Raw genomic sequence first — 18,153 nt, forward strand, 5'->3', positions numbered from 1 at the left:
AACTTGCGTTTAAAAACAAAATAGTTTCTTAGAATTTGTCTTATTTTTCGTTTTTGATGGAAAGTGTTGAAATTTAGTGCATTTCAAAAACAAACAAAAATAATTTTGAAGTGACCTTAGCTTTAACTTTGGTATTCTTGATAAAATTTTATTCTTAAAAAAATTAGCTTTGTTTGATTTTTATGTTTAAATAATGTCTTATTCTTTGACTCATTTTTAAAATTCTTTTTAGTCCAGTAACTATATACGGTACCGGTCAAAAAAATGTTGGTCACACTTTTATTTCGATTTTTTTAGAATTTTGTCAAATGTTTTGAAACATATTTTTTAATGAGGCTTTGATTTATTATGCGGTTCAAATCGTTTTATGATACAATCAAAATTTTTGTAAAAAAAGTGATTATACCGAAAAATGAGTATTTTTAGGTATCTGGCTCATTTTTTCGGATTAAAGAAAAATACTATTTGTTTCTCAAAAACATGTTGTATCTAATTAATACTTTGTTGGACCTCGTCTTGATTTTATTACATCTGCGAGACATTAAATGAGTAAGGTTTTTCCTTGTGGATACAGGTATCGTGTTCCAGGTCCGAATAAGTAGTATTTTTTAATTTATCAACCGACTCTCTCTCATTATAGACCAAAACATTCTCAATTGGATTGAGATCTTGACTGTATGAAGGCCAACTTATTACATCAATATTATATTCTTCGAAGTACTATTTAACGTTAGAAATTAAAAAAAATCCAAATATTATTTTTAGTCGAAAAGTTTTAGTTTTTTTTTTTCTAAAGCTTAATATTATTTAGTAATGGTAAAAATAAAAACAAGTTCACACCTACAGTTTTGACAAGGAGCATTGAACTGCTGAAAAATGAAACTACAAGTGTCCCTAAAAACTCTAGCAAAGTTGGCTCCAATACGTTTTCCAGGACTCGAAGGTAAACTTTTGCATTGCCTTTGGATTCTAGAAAATTCATTCTAACTTTTTCATCTCCTCAGAATCATTCCCACACCATAACACCTTCAATTTTGGGGGCATCCACAAAATGTAATCAGAGCTTAGCCTTTTGTTCGGTTCTCTTCATGCAACGAAGAATGAATTTTTATTCGTCCGAAAAGATGAAATTGTTCCACATGTCTTGAGGCCAATTTAGGTGCTCCTTAGCTCAGAGCGATTATTCTGGCTTCAGTACCGTCTTGAGTGTTATAATTGCAGCTTTCACAAGTCTTTTTCTCACTGAGCTCAACATAGATCGTTTTTCAGGTCCACCGAAGTCCTGGACCGATGCCGTCAACTTTACAATACCAAATAACGATCTTCCTCTGGGATCGTCTTTTTTGGCCTCCCTGAGCCTTTTTCCTGCTAGAAGTCCCAGTCTCAAAATATTTTTTCAAATTCCATTGCACAAATTGTTTAGCAATATTCAGTCTCTTACAAATTTTACGTAATGTCAAATTGAGACGTGACAGACATAAAATATTGGCTTTATTTTTCGAATTGATTTTTCCCATTTTTTCCACAAAATCACTTCGGTTATTTTTGGACTACTATCACGAGCTAAATTAAGCTGTTATTGATAATATCATCAACTTTTATATAGTGTTTGAATGACATGTTGCTAACTAGTGCAAAAAAAGCACGTAGCGTTCCTAAATTCCAAGAACTGATCTCGAAAGGGGAAATCAAAGAAGTAATAAAATGTTTCCAAAATTGTTCGAACAATGTACGTAAGATGATGGAGAACATTTTACCGTTTTTCTGATTTTTGGCAATTTTGCTTTCTGAGTTATTAATTTTCGTTTATGAGTTATAGCCGATGAACTATAATTTCCCGTATCCCAAACGTTCGAAATAATCAAACTTTTAACCACACACTTAACATAAAAATGAGTTTTTGAGCACCGTTTGGAAATGTTAATGTTTAATGTTCTCAAGGGCTAAAATGACAACTTTAGTTATAAGATTATTTTGGAACACTGTTGTCCAGTACGATATGGTATAATTTCAATTTTTCACGACTGTCTGCATATGAGAGCATACCAAAATTCCAACAGAATTCTAAAGATGCCAAATTTAAAGGCCAAAATGAAATAGTTGAGATTGGTTTTGATGCATTTAACGCAGAAATGTTAGAAATTGTTTTGAAACTTCTTGTTGGCATTGATATGTGACCCTCTTCGTCACAGTTAAAGCACCTTACCTTAGCATCAACACGTGGCAAACTTCTCGAAGGTTGTACAAATCTGTTGTAACCAGAACTCGTAGGTTGCAACTCGGATTTCATTTTTTCATACTTGCGCAGAATGTTCTTGAGATCAGCCATGGTATTTCTAGTAAGCATGATTTGCTTATTAAATATTGAATTAGGGTTCCCTTGATTATATAGGAAATTACATCCTGTTCGTCAATCTCTGCGGAAGAAGTTATCTCCTGCATGGATAAAACGTATTGCTGGTAATTTTCATCTCTAGGTTTTTTTCGGTTTCGCAATGTGTTATGGACGTCTGTTGCGGTTGTATGGTAGTGAAACTCGGACATTAGAGCGGCTCTCAGATCTTTCCATGATCGAAACGTTCTTGACCCCAAAAATAACTTGGCCATACCTTTAAGGAGTCTTTTGAAATAAATGAAAGCCTCTGACTCACTCAGATGGTAAGTGACCATAGCATCCTCGACGTTTTCAATCCACTTACTAATAGGGTAATTATCGTCTCCATTAAATAATGGTAAGGACTCCTCGATATCACGTGACTAAGGTGCTGGAACTCACGAATAGGGCTGTTAGTGCTGAGTTCAGCCAAACGTTTTTAATTTTTCTTGACTAAATCACGGAGTTTTCAAGACATTGTGACACAGCGTCATCCCCGTCCTCATGTGCGTCACGCAACTTGCCTCACTTTAATAGTCAACAAAAGGTAACAGATTTTCAATCTGTTCAGGTTCAAGTAAATCCATTACTTCATTTAAACGGGCCTTAAGTGAATTATTGGTACCATGTGTGCTTAAATTCATCTGGACAAGCTTCTCTTTAAGGATTTGCTCAAAACACGAGCCATTGCAATTGCATCCATGTTTGGAAAAATTTTAGGATCAAATTTTAGGAAAAAAAATGTTTTTTAGTAAATTTTCCTTAATTTATCGTAAGAAATGCAACCACTATTCAATTAAATGAGGAACTTTATCCCACTTCTGATTTATTATAGGGCTTTTCTTGATCAAAATAAGAAACAAAACGTATTAACTTGAGCAAAACTTATTTATTACTAATGAATTTTTTTTTAATACATGGAAACAGTAAAAAATAAATAAGCTTTAATTTGATTATTCTGAGCAAAGTAATTATTAAGTACAGTGATATTTCATATCGTAAGAGATGAAGCCTCTTACAATGCAAAAACCCACAAAATGAGAAGTTTTACAAAAAATGCTGTAGGAAAATTAAAGAGAGTCTTTTATGAAGAATTTTCTGCCTTTTTTCGACGTATTTGTTCTTTCGGGAATCGTTATCAGTTTGCATACTCGTAGATTGGGGCTGATGCTAGAAGACACATTCTAGTAAATCAATGTTTTGCGTGAAACTTTTTTAAATTGTTTTAATCTTAATTGAGTCAACAAAACTAAAAATTTTAGAGAGAAAAATGTTTGGTCCTTGAATTTAACAAAATGGATGTATTTAAGTTTAAGTTTCTTTTAGGAAAATAAATAAAAACAAATAAAGGTTATGAAATAAGTTGGAAAGAAACTTTAGTGTGGCACTCACAAATAAAAAGTAACAGATTCTCCTTTTAAAGTTGTTATTTATTTAATTAATGGATATAAAACGTTCATTGTTGTACAATTAGCCAATAATTAACAATAATATTACTTTTGCTGTTTTTGTGACATTTATATTCTTGAAATTCGTATTTAAACATCAGTTCTAGAGCATCCATCCAACAAATTCACTAGAATTCTTTAAATTTTAAGGTCTTTTAAGTTTTTGTGTTTAATTGAAATCAGCACCATTCTACTGAACAATCTATCAAGAATTGGTTTTCATTCAAATATTTTGAAATGGTTGAAATTTCATCTTATATGATGCAGTCAATTTGTTTCCATTGCTAGTGTTCTCTCTACTCCTGTACATGTGTCATCAGGAAGACCTCAAGGTAGTTACCTGGAACCCTTACTTTTTCTTAATAACTTCCCATAGGAAGTTATTATAATGGGTCCGATTTGTCAAATTGAAAATTTTGACATTTCTCGACGTTTCAAGGTACCTAGAGTCGAAATAAAAGATTTTTAGAAAGATGTCTGTGCGTGCGTGTGTACGTACGTTTGTACGTCCGTACGTCCGTACGTTCGCGACGTTTTTTTCGTCGTCCATAGCTCAAGAACCAGAAGAGATATCGACTTCAAATAAATTTTGTTATACAGATAATAAAGCAGAAAAATGCCGAAAGGGCTCTCAAGAAAATTGCGTGGGTGGTTTTTTACCATAGCAGTTTAAAAAAAAGGTGAAAATTTTGGTTAACCCTAAATATCTTACGAACCAAAAACGCTAGAGACTTGAATTAAATTTTATATAATAGATTGTAACGTGATACCAATCAAGTATATTTTTTGAAAAAAAAACAATATAACGGTTTTTTTTTAATCAATAAAACTGAAAAAAAAAATTTGTCACCTCCAAAATTTTACGACTGAAATATGATTTTATCTCTAAAACAATTTTGTGCAACGAAGAATAATGTTTTTGACATCTGATAAAATTTTGAGAAAAATCTAATTGACAGTTTTTTTTATAAAAAATAAAAATCTAAAAAAAAACATTACTCAAAGTTCGTAAAAATTGAATATCGATTCAAATATCTTTTCAAAAACTTGAAATTTAGGCTTCAAACATATTTTTTCTTATAAGAAATATTGTTTTCAACATTCTGAAAAATTTTGAGAAAAATCGAATTGACAGTTTTTTTACAAAAAATAAAAACCTAAAAAAAAATGTATAAAAATTGGTAAAAATTGATTTTCGACTCAAATATCTTTTCAAAACTTTGAGATATTGGCTTTTATTTACTTTTATCTTTCAAAAAATCTTTTTTTTAACTATCAATTAAAGTTTGAAAAAAATAGAGTTGACAGTTTTTGTACAAAAAATAAAAACCTAAAAAAAATGTATAAAAGTTGGTAAAAATTGATTTTCGACTCAAATATCTCTTTAAAAATTTTAAGTGTTGGCTTTAAAGCAATTTTATCTCATAAGAAATATTGTTGGTAAAATTTTTAAAAAATCGAATTGACAGTTTTTTTTACAAAAAATAAAACTCTAAAATAAAAACAATACTAAAACTTCGTAAAAATTTACTTTCGACTCAAACAGCTTTTCAAAACTTAAAAATATTGACTTGAAACTTATTTTATTTCACAGAAAATATTGTTTTCGATATTCAGTAATTTTTATATAAAAATCCAACAGTCCGTTTTTTCATATAAAAAATAAAATCTACAAAAAGAGTACGCAAATTTGGTAAAAATTGATACGAGTACATAAAGACAAACTTTTAACCAAGACAAATCGATAGACGGGATGTTAAGTTATCAGTGTGGGTCGCATCCCAGCCTCCTTTTTTTATTAATATCATGACATATATTTTTCATAATTCTCTTAGAGTTTTATTTGCTGATGATCGTCAGTTTTATAGATGTATAAAACAAACTGATGATTGCCTCCGCTTGCAAGATGAATTTAACAGGCTTATTGAATTGTGCAAGTAAAATCAACTATCTTTAAACGTTTCAAAATGTCAATGTTTTACATTCTATTGTTCTTACTATCCTACTGTCTTCGAATATAAAATTGGCAGTAGTGTTTTTGAAAGAGTCAATTAAAAGAAAGATCTTGGTGTTGTTTTTGATTCAAACTCAATTTTATCAAACATGTCGAATATATTGCTGCTAAAGCTATCTCCATACTTTGTTTTATTAAAAGAAATTCATCAGACTTTTCAGACCCTTATACTGTTTAATCTCTTTTTTGTGCATACGTAAGATCTATTTTAGAATATTGTTGTGTGGTTTGGTCAATGAATTGAAAGAGTCCACAAGAATTTCACTAGGTTTGTTGTATGGAAACTTGGATGAAATATTGAAATTTCTTCATATGCTACTTATCGGTTTAGAGTCACTTAAAAATCTTTTCTGTTTTATTTATTCTTAAAACTTTGTCGCATCATATCAACTACTCATACCTTCTATCTTTAATTGAGTTAAATATACCTTCTCGTCAACTTAGAGATTATAATCTATTCCACGTAAGTTAGTTACCATAGGATTAATTACACAGTTAATGAACCTATAACTCGCAGTGTTAGGGAAACCAATTCTGTCATTACTTTTATAAACTTTGACTTCCATTTTAATAGAGTCACCTTAAAAAATAAACATGTGTTCCTTTTCCTTAATATTAATTAAAGTTATTTATTTATTTATTATTTAATTTTTTTTTTCTTTGTTTAAATATTAATTTAATTTTAATTTTAAGTAGTCTGTTAATTAGCTTTAATGTAATCTCTGTTTTATGAAAAAACTAAAACTAAACTAAACAATTTTGAAAGAAAAAATCACTTTAAGAAAATTTAAACATAAAAACAAAAAAAATGGAATTGAGGACGTGTTCCAGAAACAAAGATTTTATTTGTTTTTGACAGCAAACCACTTTTTTGGGAACTTACTAAAAAATCATTAGATGAAATCATTTAAGTGAATTTCTACGACAAATTAAAAATAAAAATCTCCCAGTGAGTGGTCATAGCCCCTTTAAACCCTTTAACCCCGGATTGCACACACATCTCTCTAAACGCCTTTAATTTAGCTTCTAGAGACCATTAAACGTGGACGTCAAAAAGTTTTAATGGAAAATATCGGACCCATTAAACAAATTTTAATGAGAAGTTAAACATTTTTAATAATAATCATTGCTAACTTCTGACGGGCTTAAGAGTATTTTTATTGCAATTTATTATTGTTGTTATTTGTTGTCAAAAAAATTACTTGCTCTTTTTTCAAAAATTTCAATTTCAAGTGTGAAATTTAGGTCTTTCAATTTCCTACAAAAATGAGTGAAAGTGAGAGTAAAATTGACATAGAATTCAAAAATCTGTAATACTGATACCTATTAGACCTCTAATAAAATTGGTTTTATGGCTTAAATTTTCAAACAATTTTATTTTGAAATTATGAAAAGACGTAACCAATATTTTTGTATTATCCATAGTACTCTGTTCCTATTTCCGATCAAGTAGTTTCTCTACTAATCCTTCGTCAAAAAAGACTTGGGTTTCCAAATATATTCAATTTTAACATACAGATTCCACAGGAAATTTAATTTAAAAGTTCTTTTAAGTTCAATAATCAAAATGTTTTCACCCTAAAACCTTTTTACCCTTCAATCATTTGTAACTTAAAACATCTTAAATTACATTTTAAGTACAATGTTTTTTTAGTTCAACATCATTTTGTACATAAAATTATCTTTTCATCTCCATTTTCTATTCACACATCTTAATTTTCATGTCATGCAATCCCATCCATTAGGTTACTCAAATTACTCTTTTATTATAAATAAAACTTCAAAGCTGACAAATTAATGGATGTTAAGATATACCTTACACTCTCTACCAGTATAACGGTATACTATAATTTGTATCTTTTACTGTTCTGACCTATTAACGATGCAATTCCATTCCATCATATTGTATGAGGTAGATACTCGTATTTGTATGCTCATTCTGTATCGACCATTTTTTGTTTGTTTTCTTTTGTGTGTTCGTGCGATGATATGGATTCTTGTTTCACATGCACTAAAAACAGGATACACCTACCTTTTATTTCAAAAAAATACAAATACTAACAAAAAAATAAACAAATCCTTGTTACACACGAACATAAGTTACAAGGTATGGTACAACGGTACCTACAATGCTTTTTTCTAACTTTATACGAGCTATCTCTCTGTATGGCTAACGAAATTGTGTATATTAGATATTCCCTTCTGGTCATAGTCATAGTCATATGGTGTACCTATAGAGAACTACAGACAGACAGACAGGACACGATATACCTTTACCTTCCACTGACCAAAAGGAAACACAATGGCCAAAATAAACGAACATGTCACCATCATAATTCATCTGTTTCCTATTTCGTGTCCTTTTGCCGTGATTTGTTCAGTATTTTTCAATGGAAAACGTTACAAATGGCAAAAAGAAAAGTATGGAACAACACTAAAGGAACTTTTTGGTTTTCTTTTTGGAACAGGAAGCATGAACACATAAATGAACGAGGATAGGTCATTTAAAACTTGATAAATGCAAAATGGAAACCGTTCATATACATTATAATAGTGAGGTAGTAGAATTCTTCTTCAATCTAAGTTCTGTTCTAAAATACCTTCTAGAAAAAATCAATATCACGCAACTATCACCTTTTAAAATTTTCAAAAATAAATTCCTATGTACTTTTAACATTTTTTTAATAAAACTATTCAAAAATTTAAAATTAAAACAGTGTCACGGTTAATTTAATAATACATACTTTTAAAAATGACGATTTTTATAGCACGAAAATTTCAACACGTATATATAACTTATAACTTTTTTCACTTATTTTTTAAGAAAATAAGTAAGTTTTTAAGTCTAAAATCTTAAAATTGCTAAAAATGATGTAAAATGTTTAGTTAATCTTTAATTTAAAGACATTTTTGACGAAATGGAAATCTCAAAAATGGTTTAATTATAAGCAAAAACCTGAAAAGATGTTTTTTTTAAAGTGGTCATGCTACTCGAAAAATTCAGAGTATTGAAAATAAATTTAAGAATAAGTTAAAACTAAGCATTAAGAAAAATCCACTCAACACCATGAAGATAAAAATAAATTTGTATCCTTCTTCTTGAATGCAAGTTCTTTGTCGAATAGCGAAATTTTTTAATTTTATCAAATTTGCACCCGGACTTAAATTTCAGAAGAAGGTACACATTTAAACACTAAAACCTTTTCAAACAACTAATAGTGTGAAACTTAAATTTTGTGAAAGAATTGTCAATTGAGAACTTTAAAGTAATAAAAATTCGAGGCTTAATTTTATCCAATTTTTGTACCAACATACGGTCACAGTTCAACAAAAAAATTAATTATTCTACGTTACAATCTAAATTAAATTTGCCTTATTAATTTTGTTTGTTGTGTTCTGGAGAAAACGGGTCGAAATAGCGTATTTCTGTATTCCGTATGAAAAAAGGTTTTAAATCAGTTAAGACACTCCTGATCTTATAGCATTTCTTTACTTTATAAAAGCCATACGTAAGGCAAATTTGGTAAATCTTTTCTGAACTTTTTAAATCCTAACGATACTTAATTGAGTAAATGGATTCCATAAAATGCAACAATACTCCAGCAAAGGTCTGACAAGAGATAAGAGCGTATGGATCTTCAAAAGATTTAGAACTTCTAGAAATAAAACCCAACATTACTTTGGGGTCTAGAAATAACATGGTCAATTTTAAACGAAAAACTCATTAAATAGTCAAAGATAGCTCAAAATCTTTTTGTCTTTTTAGACTTTGTAACTAATTCATATCAATTTTGTAATTTAAATTAAATGGATCTAAAATCTTTATTGATTTTTTTAGTATTGAAATATAATTTATAGTACAACAACTAACAATGCAATCAATATCAATTTTAATTCTACTGGCATCTAATGGAGATCTTACACAGCAACAAATATTCAGATCATCGGCATATAAAAGACACTTTGAATAAGAAATATAATTTGCCAAATCACTAACAAGAACAATAAAAAGGAATGGTCCAAGGTGGCTCTCTGGCGGTACCCCGGAACTGAAACTTGACTTGATACACAATCAGCTCAAGCTTTTGCAAAAGAATATTGTGTTGCACAAAAATAAATACATTTTGAAAAATAGGTGTAAATAACGAGCAGCGATTTTCTAGACAACCAAGACAATTCTTTAATACTGTTAAATTGGTTGCGGTTGATCTAGAACTCTAAAGCCTTGCTGTTGCTGTAAAATGTGATTTTAAACTACAATATAGAGTTTTTTTTACAATAGCTTGAAACACTTTGGGTATTAACTAGGTCTCTAATTTTCCAGAGATGAATAAGATCCAGATTTGTGCAGAGGAGTAATCAGAGAATGTTTCCAAGTATCTAAAAGTACCTATATGTACCTTCTCGCAAGGAATTTTTTAAAATGCATCACAGTGGAACTGCTAAATTATATTTAAAACATTTAAAAAAGAAGTAGAGGAAAATTATTTGGTACAGTGGAGATGATAAAGCTGACAACACATCATCTGTAGATAAACATAGGGTACCATCATTTGTATTCTAGTTGATATTATTAAGATCTTGATCATAATTTATTCTCATGTGAGGCAAATTTTTTACAAATATCAATTAAGTTTGTTGATATTGTAGAAGGAATCAAAATAGATTTACTTTGATTATTTAAAAAATGTCCACAAACATATAGAATAACTCTTTGTTTTCAATTCCAGAGACCATATATATTGTTAAAAATTCATACGTTTTCTTAGTTTTATTGAATTTTTTTTTTTTAAAAAGAGACAAATTTTACTTTTTTCTGTGAAGTTTAATCATAAAATGTTTAAGTCTTCGTAAATTTTTATGAAATCAAATCGGTCTTCTTGAATTATTTACTTTCTTTATGGCAACAAATTTGAAAATAGTCTGATCCAATATATTCCGAAACATAGAAAAATCTACTTCTGAGTTACTATCTTTCCAAATGATGTTATTGTAATGTTTAACAATTTTGACATTTCTCGACGTTTCAAGGTATCTAAAGAGTCTGTACGTCCGTACGTTCGTGACGTTTTTTCGATGTCCATAGCTCAAGAACCAAAAGAGATATCGACTTCAAATAAATGTTGTTATACAGATAATAGAGCAGAAACATGCAGAAGGGGTCTCAAGAAAATTGCGTAGGTGGTTTTTATTTTACCGTAGCAGTTTAAAAAAAGGTGAACATTTTGTTTAACCCTAAACATCCCATGAACCAATAACGCTAGGTTCTTGTTTAAAATTGAATATTCTTCTATATTGTAACGTTATACCAATCCAGGATATTTAAAAAAAAAAATCCAATTAACGTTTTTTTTATAAATCATAAAAACTGACAAAAAAAATTTGTCACCTCGAAAATTTTACGAATAAAAAATGATTTCATCTACAAAACAATTTTGTACAACGAAAATAAAAGTTTTTAACATCTGGTAAAATTTTGAGAAAAATTAAATCGAGAATTTTTTTATAAAAAATAAAAACCTAAAAAAACATTACTCAAAGTATGTAAACATTGAATTTCGAATCAAATATCTTTTTAAAACTTGATATTGCTGCTTCAAATTTATTTATCTTATAAGAAATATTGTTTTAACATTCTGTAAAATTTTGAGAAAAATCGAATTGACAATTTATTTTACAAAAAATAAAAACTTAAATGAAAATTTAACAAAAGTTTGTAAAAATTGATTTTTAACACAAATATCTTTTCAAAAATTTGAGATTATGGCTTCGAACTAATTTTAACTTATAAGAAATATTGTTTTCAACATTCGGACAAATTTTAAGAAATATCGAACAAACATTTTTTTTACAAGAAATAGAAAGCTAAACAAAAAAATGAATAAAAGTTATTAAAAATTTTCGATTTGAATACCTTTTTTAGACTTTGAGATATTGGCTTTCAGTAAACCTTGGTAAACATTTTCTTTCGATTCAAATAGCTTCCCAAAAATCTAAAATATTGTCTTCGAACTTTTTATTTCACAGAAAATATTGTTTTCGATATTCAGTAGTTTCTTTTTTGTTTCATACAAAAAATAAAATCAAACAAATAGTACGAAAATTTGATAAAAATTGATGTTCGGTTCTTGATATCTCTCAATTTTATTTCATTCATCCAATTTACTAAAATTAGTAAAAATTATTTTATAAATAAAAATCTGTTTTACGAATCTAAATTTTCAAACTAATCTAAAGTATTGTAAAATAATTTAAATGACAACTTTTTTAACCCAACACGAAAACCTACAAACTTTTAAGCAAGACAAATCGACAGACGGGATGGAAGTTATCAGTGTGTGTGGCACCCCAGCCTCTTTTTAGAATTTAAAATTGTTTTTCAATTTACTGATTCAAAATATTTATTCATAGAAAAAAAATAAGCATTATTAACATCATGTTTGTGAACTACATTAAAAATACTTTTAAAATTGGTAATTATTGTTTTTCGACTCGAATATCTGGATAACAATGACACAAACTTATTGAAGCCAATGTTTAAAATTGGTAAAAGTTTTGTAAAAACTAATGTACACTTACACCTCCTTTAATACTATTCTCTTTCTTTCCTAATGTTAAAACTGTGTCTTTGTCTTATTAAGGTATATATAACTCATTGAGCGTGTTTTTATTATAAACAAATAATAAGATGTGACCCACACTGATAACTTCTCATCTCGTCTTTAGATTTGTCTTGTTTAAAAGTTTGTAGATTTTCGTGTTGAATTAAAAAAGTTGTTAGTTGAGTTATTCTTAAAAAAATTTAAATTACCAACAATATTTTTCATATAAAGAAATAGTTTAGTTTGAAAATCTATTTTGTTTAAATAGATTTTCAGTCGAAAACAAATTTTTATCAATTTTAGTGGCGTTCGTTAAATTTTTACAAATTGGATGAATGTAGATAATTTGAGAGATATCAAGATCTGAATATCAATTTTTAGCAAATTTGCGTACTATTTCTTGTAAATTTTATTATTTTATGAAAAAACGGACTTTTGGATTTTTATACAAAACTATTAAATATCGAAAATAATTTTTTCTGTGAAATAAAAAAAGTTTTAAGACAATATTTTAAATTTTTGAAAAGCTATATGAGTCGAAAGAAAATGTTTACCAAGTTTTAGTATTGTTTTTCTTAGGTTTTAATTTTTTGTCAAAAACTTTCAATAAGATTTTTCCCAAAATTTTTCTGAATGTTGAAAACAATATTTTTTATGAGTGAAAATTATTTAGAAGCCATAATCTCAAATTTTTTAAAAGTCAATTTTTACCAACTTTTGTTTCAGTTTTTGTAAGAAAACTGTCATTTCGATTTGTCTGAAAATCTGACTGAAAAATGACAATAATTTTTTTTAAAAGTTCAAAGTTGTTTAAAGCCAATATCTCAAAGTTTTGAAAAGACGTACATTTAAGTCGAAAATTAATTTTTACCAAATTTTAATACTTTTTTGTTTCGTTTGTATTTTTTATAAAAAAAAACTGTCAAAATGTTACCAGATGTTAAAACCGTTATTTTTCGTAGCAAAAAAATTGTTTTGGAGACAAAATAATTTTTTAATTTTTAAAATGTTCGAGGTGACAAATTTTTTTTTTCAGTTTTTTTTTTATTTATAAAAAAAAACATAAATTGGAGTTTTTCTAAACATTATAATAGTTTAGTACCACGTTACAATATATAATATAAAATATAATTCAAGTCGCTAGTCATTGGTTCGTGAGATATTTAGGGTTAACCAAAATGTTCACCTTTTTTTAAACTTCCTATAGGAATTAAAAAAAAAACTTAATAACGACTTTCAAATCAAAATTTAATATTTTTTAAGAAATTAAAGTCTTAAGCTTAAAAATACAGACATTATTTTTAAACAGACTCTTTGAATTCATGAGCATGACCCATTTGTGCATTTTATTTCTTTATGCTCATATTTTAAAATATGCCAAAAAAAAATGTTGGAGGTTCGAGGTGAGCAATATTTATATTTAATTTTTCGATTTAAGAAATATTTGGAGTGAACAAAATTTTTCACTTTTTTTTAATTCTTTGGAAAAAACACCCATCTAATTTAAAAAAAAAAATCTTTGTGAAATTTTTTCATGTTGTTATCTGTAAAATAAAATTTATTTGAAGTTAATAAATACCTCTTCCGGTTCTTGAGATATGGTTCTAAAATTAGTTCTAAGGATTTCGATATATCGATAAATGCTAAAGTTTGTAGTTCGACAATTTAGACTGGTAATAATAACTTTCTATTTAAATCTAAACCAAAACTATATTTTTAGTTTGTAACTTTTAAGCTCAAATTTCTCAGAATCTAAGCTTGGCATTTTTTAAAAACTTCATAGTTTTCATATTTCTTTACTTATTAACATTAAAGTCACACTTTCATAATTGTACTTCTTTTCCCTTGACAGGCAAAAACAGTGAAATAAAAACTGACGAATCATTGGGTGACTCTGAATTCTTTAACACAAAAAATAACCAATTGCATTGTTATTCTCAGTATGGACTTTTGATTCATTAAACTTACTCATCTAATGGCAAGAATCCTTGTAATAGAAGAGCTTCCTGTTGATCAAAAAGTATTTAAAATGTCTTTAATTGTACCTCACATCATCGTTACTATTTTATTTTTTAGTAATAAAACTTTTTGCGATTTAAATCTTGGACGATGTCATGTTTGAAGCTGTCATCTTTAAAGATTTCACAGGTTAAAATTATGAGATCTATTGACTAAACATCATAAGGCTTTCTTTATTAAATAAGGCTTATCACAGTCCATTTAAGATCTTAAGGATGGAATTCTTGAAATAATCTCGGACATACAGAAGCAAATGTCAGTATGAAACCTCATAGTGGAAAGCACTAAACTTATCCTATTAAAATGCAGTTTAATCATTTAGTGTTTAAAAAGTTTGTATTTTATCATCATGTATTTTCTCAACTCCATCAATCAACCGCGTTAATTTAAATGTATTTCTTGAATTTGAATATTCCTCCGATCTATGCTAAAAGCTCAAGAGGTAAATACAATTATTGTATTTAATCTCTTTTTCTTGTGTGTTCATTGTACAAATGTTGTTTTTGTCTTAAAATAATAGTTCATAATATGTACATTTTGAACAGACAGAAAGCTTAAGTCAATATTAAATTATACCAACTGGAACAAGTGCATCTCTTCGTAAAATTAAATGCACGCCTGGCAGGTATTCCCATTATTAAGGTCCTTTAAATTGTGAATAACAAGATATGTGAGTATATGTGGGAGTGTATATGTGTAGGATATGGGAACAACAAGAAGCACATTTCCAACATACGCGATGCGATGTGCACTTGGACAAACAAAAATGTTTACGCAGAATGTCCTTTTTTTTAATATGAAACGTTTCCTCATATGTACATATGTATCTATATGTAGGTGCTAGGTATGGAAATGGGACGATATGAGCTGGGCTAAGCTTGGCTGGGCAGGACAGGACACTTGTGAAAATTTGTTTATCTTTCGAATGGGGGTAAAGTTTTGTAGGGACGAGTACCTGTGCTGGCGCTGGATGTTTTGTGTCCTTCGGGTGGGAACTTGTTTATTTGGAAAATGTTCTCCTTCCGAGGAATAAAAACATGTGTGATCCTCCGTGTCTCTGGAAGTGAAGGGGTGGCTATATGAGTGACTGTGATTAAAATTTGATTTGATATATGAAACTATGTTAATATGTGAAAAAATTCTTACAATATCTCTTTCAATATTTTCCTTATCCACCTGCAGGACTATCACGATGATATCAGACAGGAACAAATGTGGGAAATGCAAGCTCTTACGTCAACACCAACACAAGGGCCCAGCAGGTGATCAAAACAGTCCGAATGGCGTCACAGATATGGACACATCCAACGACGAACGAACGGATCTCGAAGCACTGGGCATGGATTGCTCAGGAACAGCCGATAAAAGTGATAGCAACCAATCCAGTACGAATAATGACAGTCACCATCATACGACAGTATCAAGTGCAGACAGCATATCGGCGACTAATACGACGTCAGGTGAGTCAGTCTCCAATCTCTATTTCTGTGTGCTATGTATAGGTAAGAGAATTGGCTTGAGAAATTATAACTTCCTCTTGAGGGTATTTGACCTTAATTAAATGACCCCCATCACCCAAGTGCGATGATATGCCATGCGATGTGATGCGATGGTGTTGCGAGGTTAAATTTATGTGACTTTATATTGGCAGGGAAAAGCAATGTTCTCGGGTGTGTATGGTATTTGAGTTTGATTTAGTGATTTCAATTATCGTATTAATATTGTCGATTGGAAGAAAGTGTATGAAGATTGGGTTTGTCACTTAATAATGCTTGTGGACTATAAACAACCTTCTATATCGTTATCCAAGCTGTCAAGTGCATATGTATACAACGAACAACGATTATAAATGGCAACATACTTGTTGAAGATTAAAATGAAAGAATAAATTAAACATAAAGTGGTGTTTAAGTTATGACTTATTATGAGTCTGTTATTGAAATAATTTATTGACAACAATAGAGTAAGTCGTTTCGTTTATTAGAAATTATGTTTATAGGTTAAAAGTTGGTTAGGAAAAATCAATATTGAATAATTATGATGAGCATTATTGAGCTCAGTGGTGTGGAATTTAATTTTTAAAGCACAAATAGGTAAAAGACATGTGTCAAATTTTCTATGGATAAATATGAAAAGGATCAAAAAATGTTTTAAATGCATGTTAACAAATATGCATATGCTTTTAAAAGCCTATAAATGTATTTTTAAAATATAGAGCTAGAACATCTGTGGGTGGTGCGAAATCTTAAAATATTATTTACCATGACTCTGTAGTATCAATTGGTTTGACTCAAGAAAAAAATGAGGCTGAGTGCCAACTACACTGATAACTTCCCACTCCGTCTGCCGATTTGTCTTGCTTAAAATGTTTGTAGGTCTTCGTGTTGTTTCAAAAAAGTTGTTAGTTGAATTATTTTAAATTTTTTTAAATTTTAATATTACCAACAATATTTTCCATATAAAGAAATAGTTTAGTTTGATAGATTTTTAGTCGAAAACAAACAAACAAACAATTGGAGTATTTATATTTGTAATTACACAAAATACAAGCAGTTTTTCTCCGAAATCGCATTACTAAACATTCATTTTTAAAAACTCACGATTTTAATCGCATTCGAACTTAAGTAGTCAAGGGCTTTCGAATGTGACCAATTTTAAGCGGTTTTCCAAATGTCCAAAAACACCAAAAAACACGCCTTATCGGCGACATCTGCCGGGAAAATGCGTTCACCTAGACGTCTGTCATGTATTGCAATCAGAGAGTCAAGGGCTTTCGGATGATAATTATTTCAAGTGGTCCCAAAAGTTTAAAAACCCTAAAAAGTACTTGTTTTCGGAAAAATCAACAAGACAAATACTGATACCTATAAGTCTGTTGGAACGATATCTAAGATCAGCTAGTCGTTATCATCAAGATAATTTTTGAGTTTTTTCAAAAGACAGTTTGTAGGTTAGTTTCTAAATGCCGAACCCCCTACGAAAGAGATAGAGAGAGAGAACTACGGCATAGTGACTTACAACTCTCAACCATTTCTGTGTGCGAGTACTTTTATCAGAGATGGAGGGGATCTACAGTTTTAAGCCAAATCCAAACGGCTAATTTGAGAAAGCACTTTTTCATGACAAGAATTACTCTTAGAGATTTTCTCAATTTCTCGCAAGATGCAGTACCCGTGAAAAAAAAATTAAATGGCATAGGCAGGGGTCAAACCCAAGACCTCCGGTATGACAGTCCAGCGCAATTTTTTTTTAAATTGATTTTTATTAGTTCATTCTTCAACCTATCTTAAAGCTAGACAAAAATTCATAAAACTAGCCTAATTATCCATAACCTACAACCAACTTAATTATGCCATACGGACACTCTAAGTTAAACTATAACACTAAATACTAATGCCTTTCGGCCCTAAGATCTATTTTACTTCAATTCATATTTTATTTATTTCTGAATTTATTAGAAAATTTTGAAAAAAACTAATATCAAGGTCCTTTTTTTTAATTTGTACTTAAAAACTACTTAAAATAAGGTCCTTAATAAAGGGTGTCCCAAAATTAAAGCAAGATTTGAATTAAATAGAAAACGCCGTTTTTAGTCTTTTGATAATTATATTTTTATTGACTCGTAAAGTACATACGAGTAGGATAGGGTTATGTATGGAATAACACATTGGACAAATGGCCTCCACGGCTTTGCAT

General features: G+C 29.2%; 1 protein-coding gene across 1 annotated transcript in view; it reads left to right on the plus strand.

The window, feature by feature from the left end:
• Window positions 1–18,153, plus strand: part of LOC129949882 (KH domain-containing, RNA-binding, signal transduction-associated protein 2) — a 186,282-nt gene that overhangs the window by 155,877 nt on the left and 12,252 nt on the right. Inside the window, 2 exon segments of the mRNA XM_056061594.1 lie at window positions 15,640–15,717; window positions 15,719–15,917. Coding sequence (XP_055917569.1) covers window positions 15,640–15,717; window positions 15,719–15,917 — 277 coding nt within the window.

The sequence above is a fragment of the Eupeodes corollae genome, chromosome 1 (genome assembly GCF_945859685.1).
Source record: "Eupeodes corollae chromosome 1, idEupCoro1.1, whole genome shotgun sequence".
NCBI classification, from domain to species: Eukaryota; Metazoa; Arthropoda; class Insecta; order Diptera; family Syrphidae; genus Eupeodes; species Eupeodes corollae.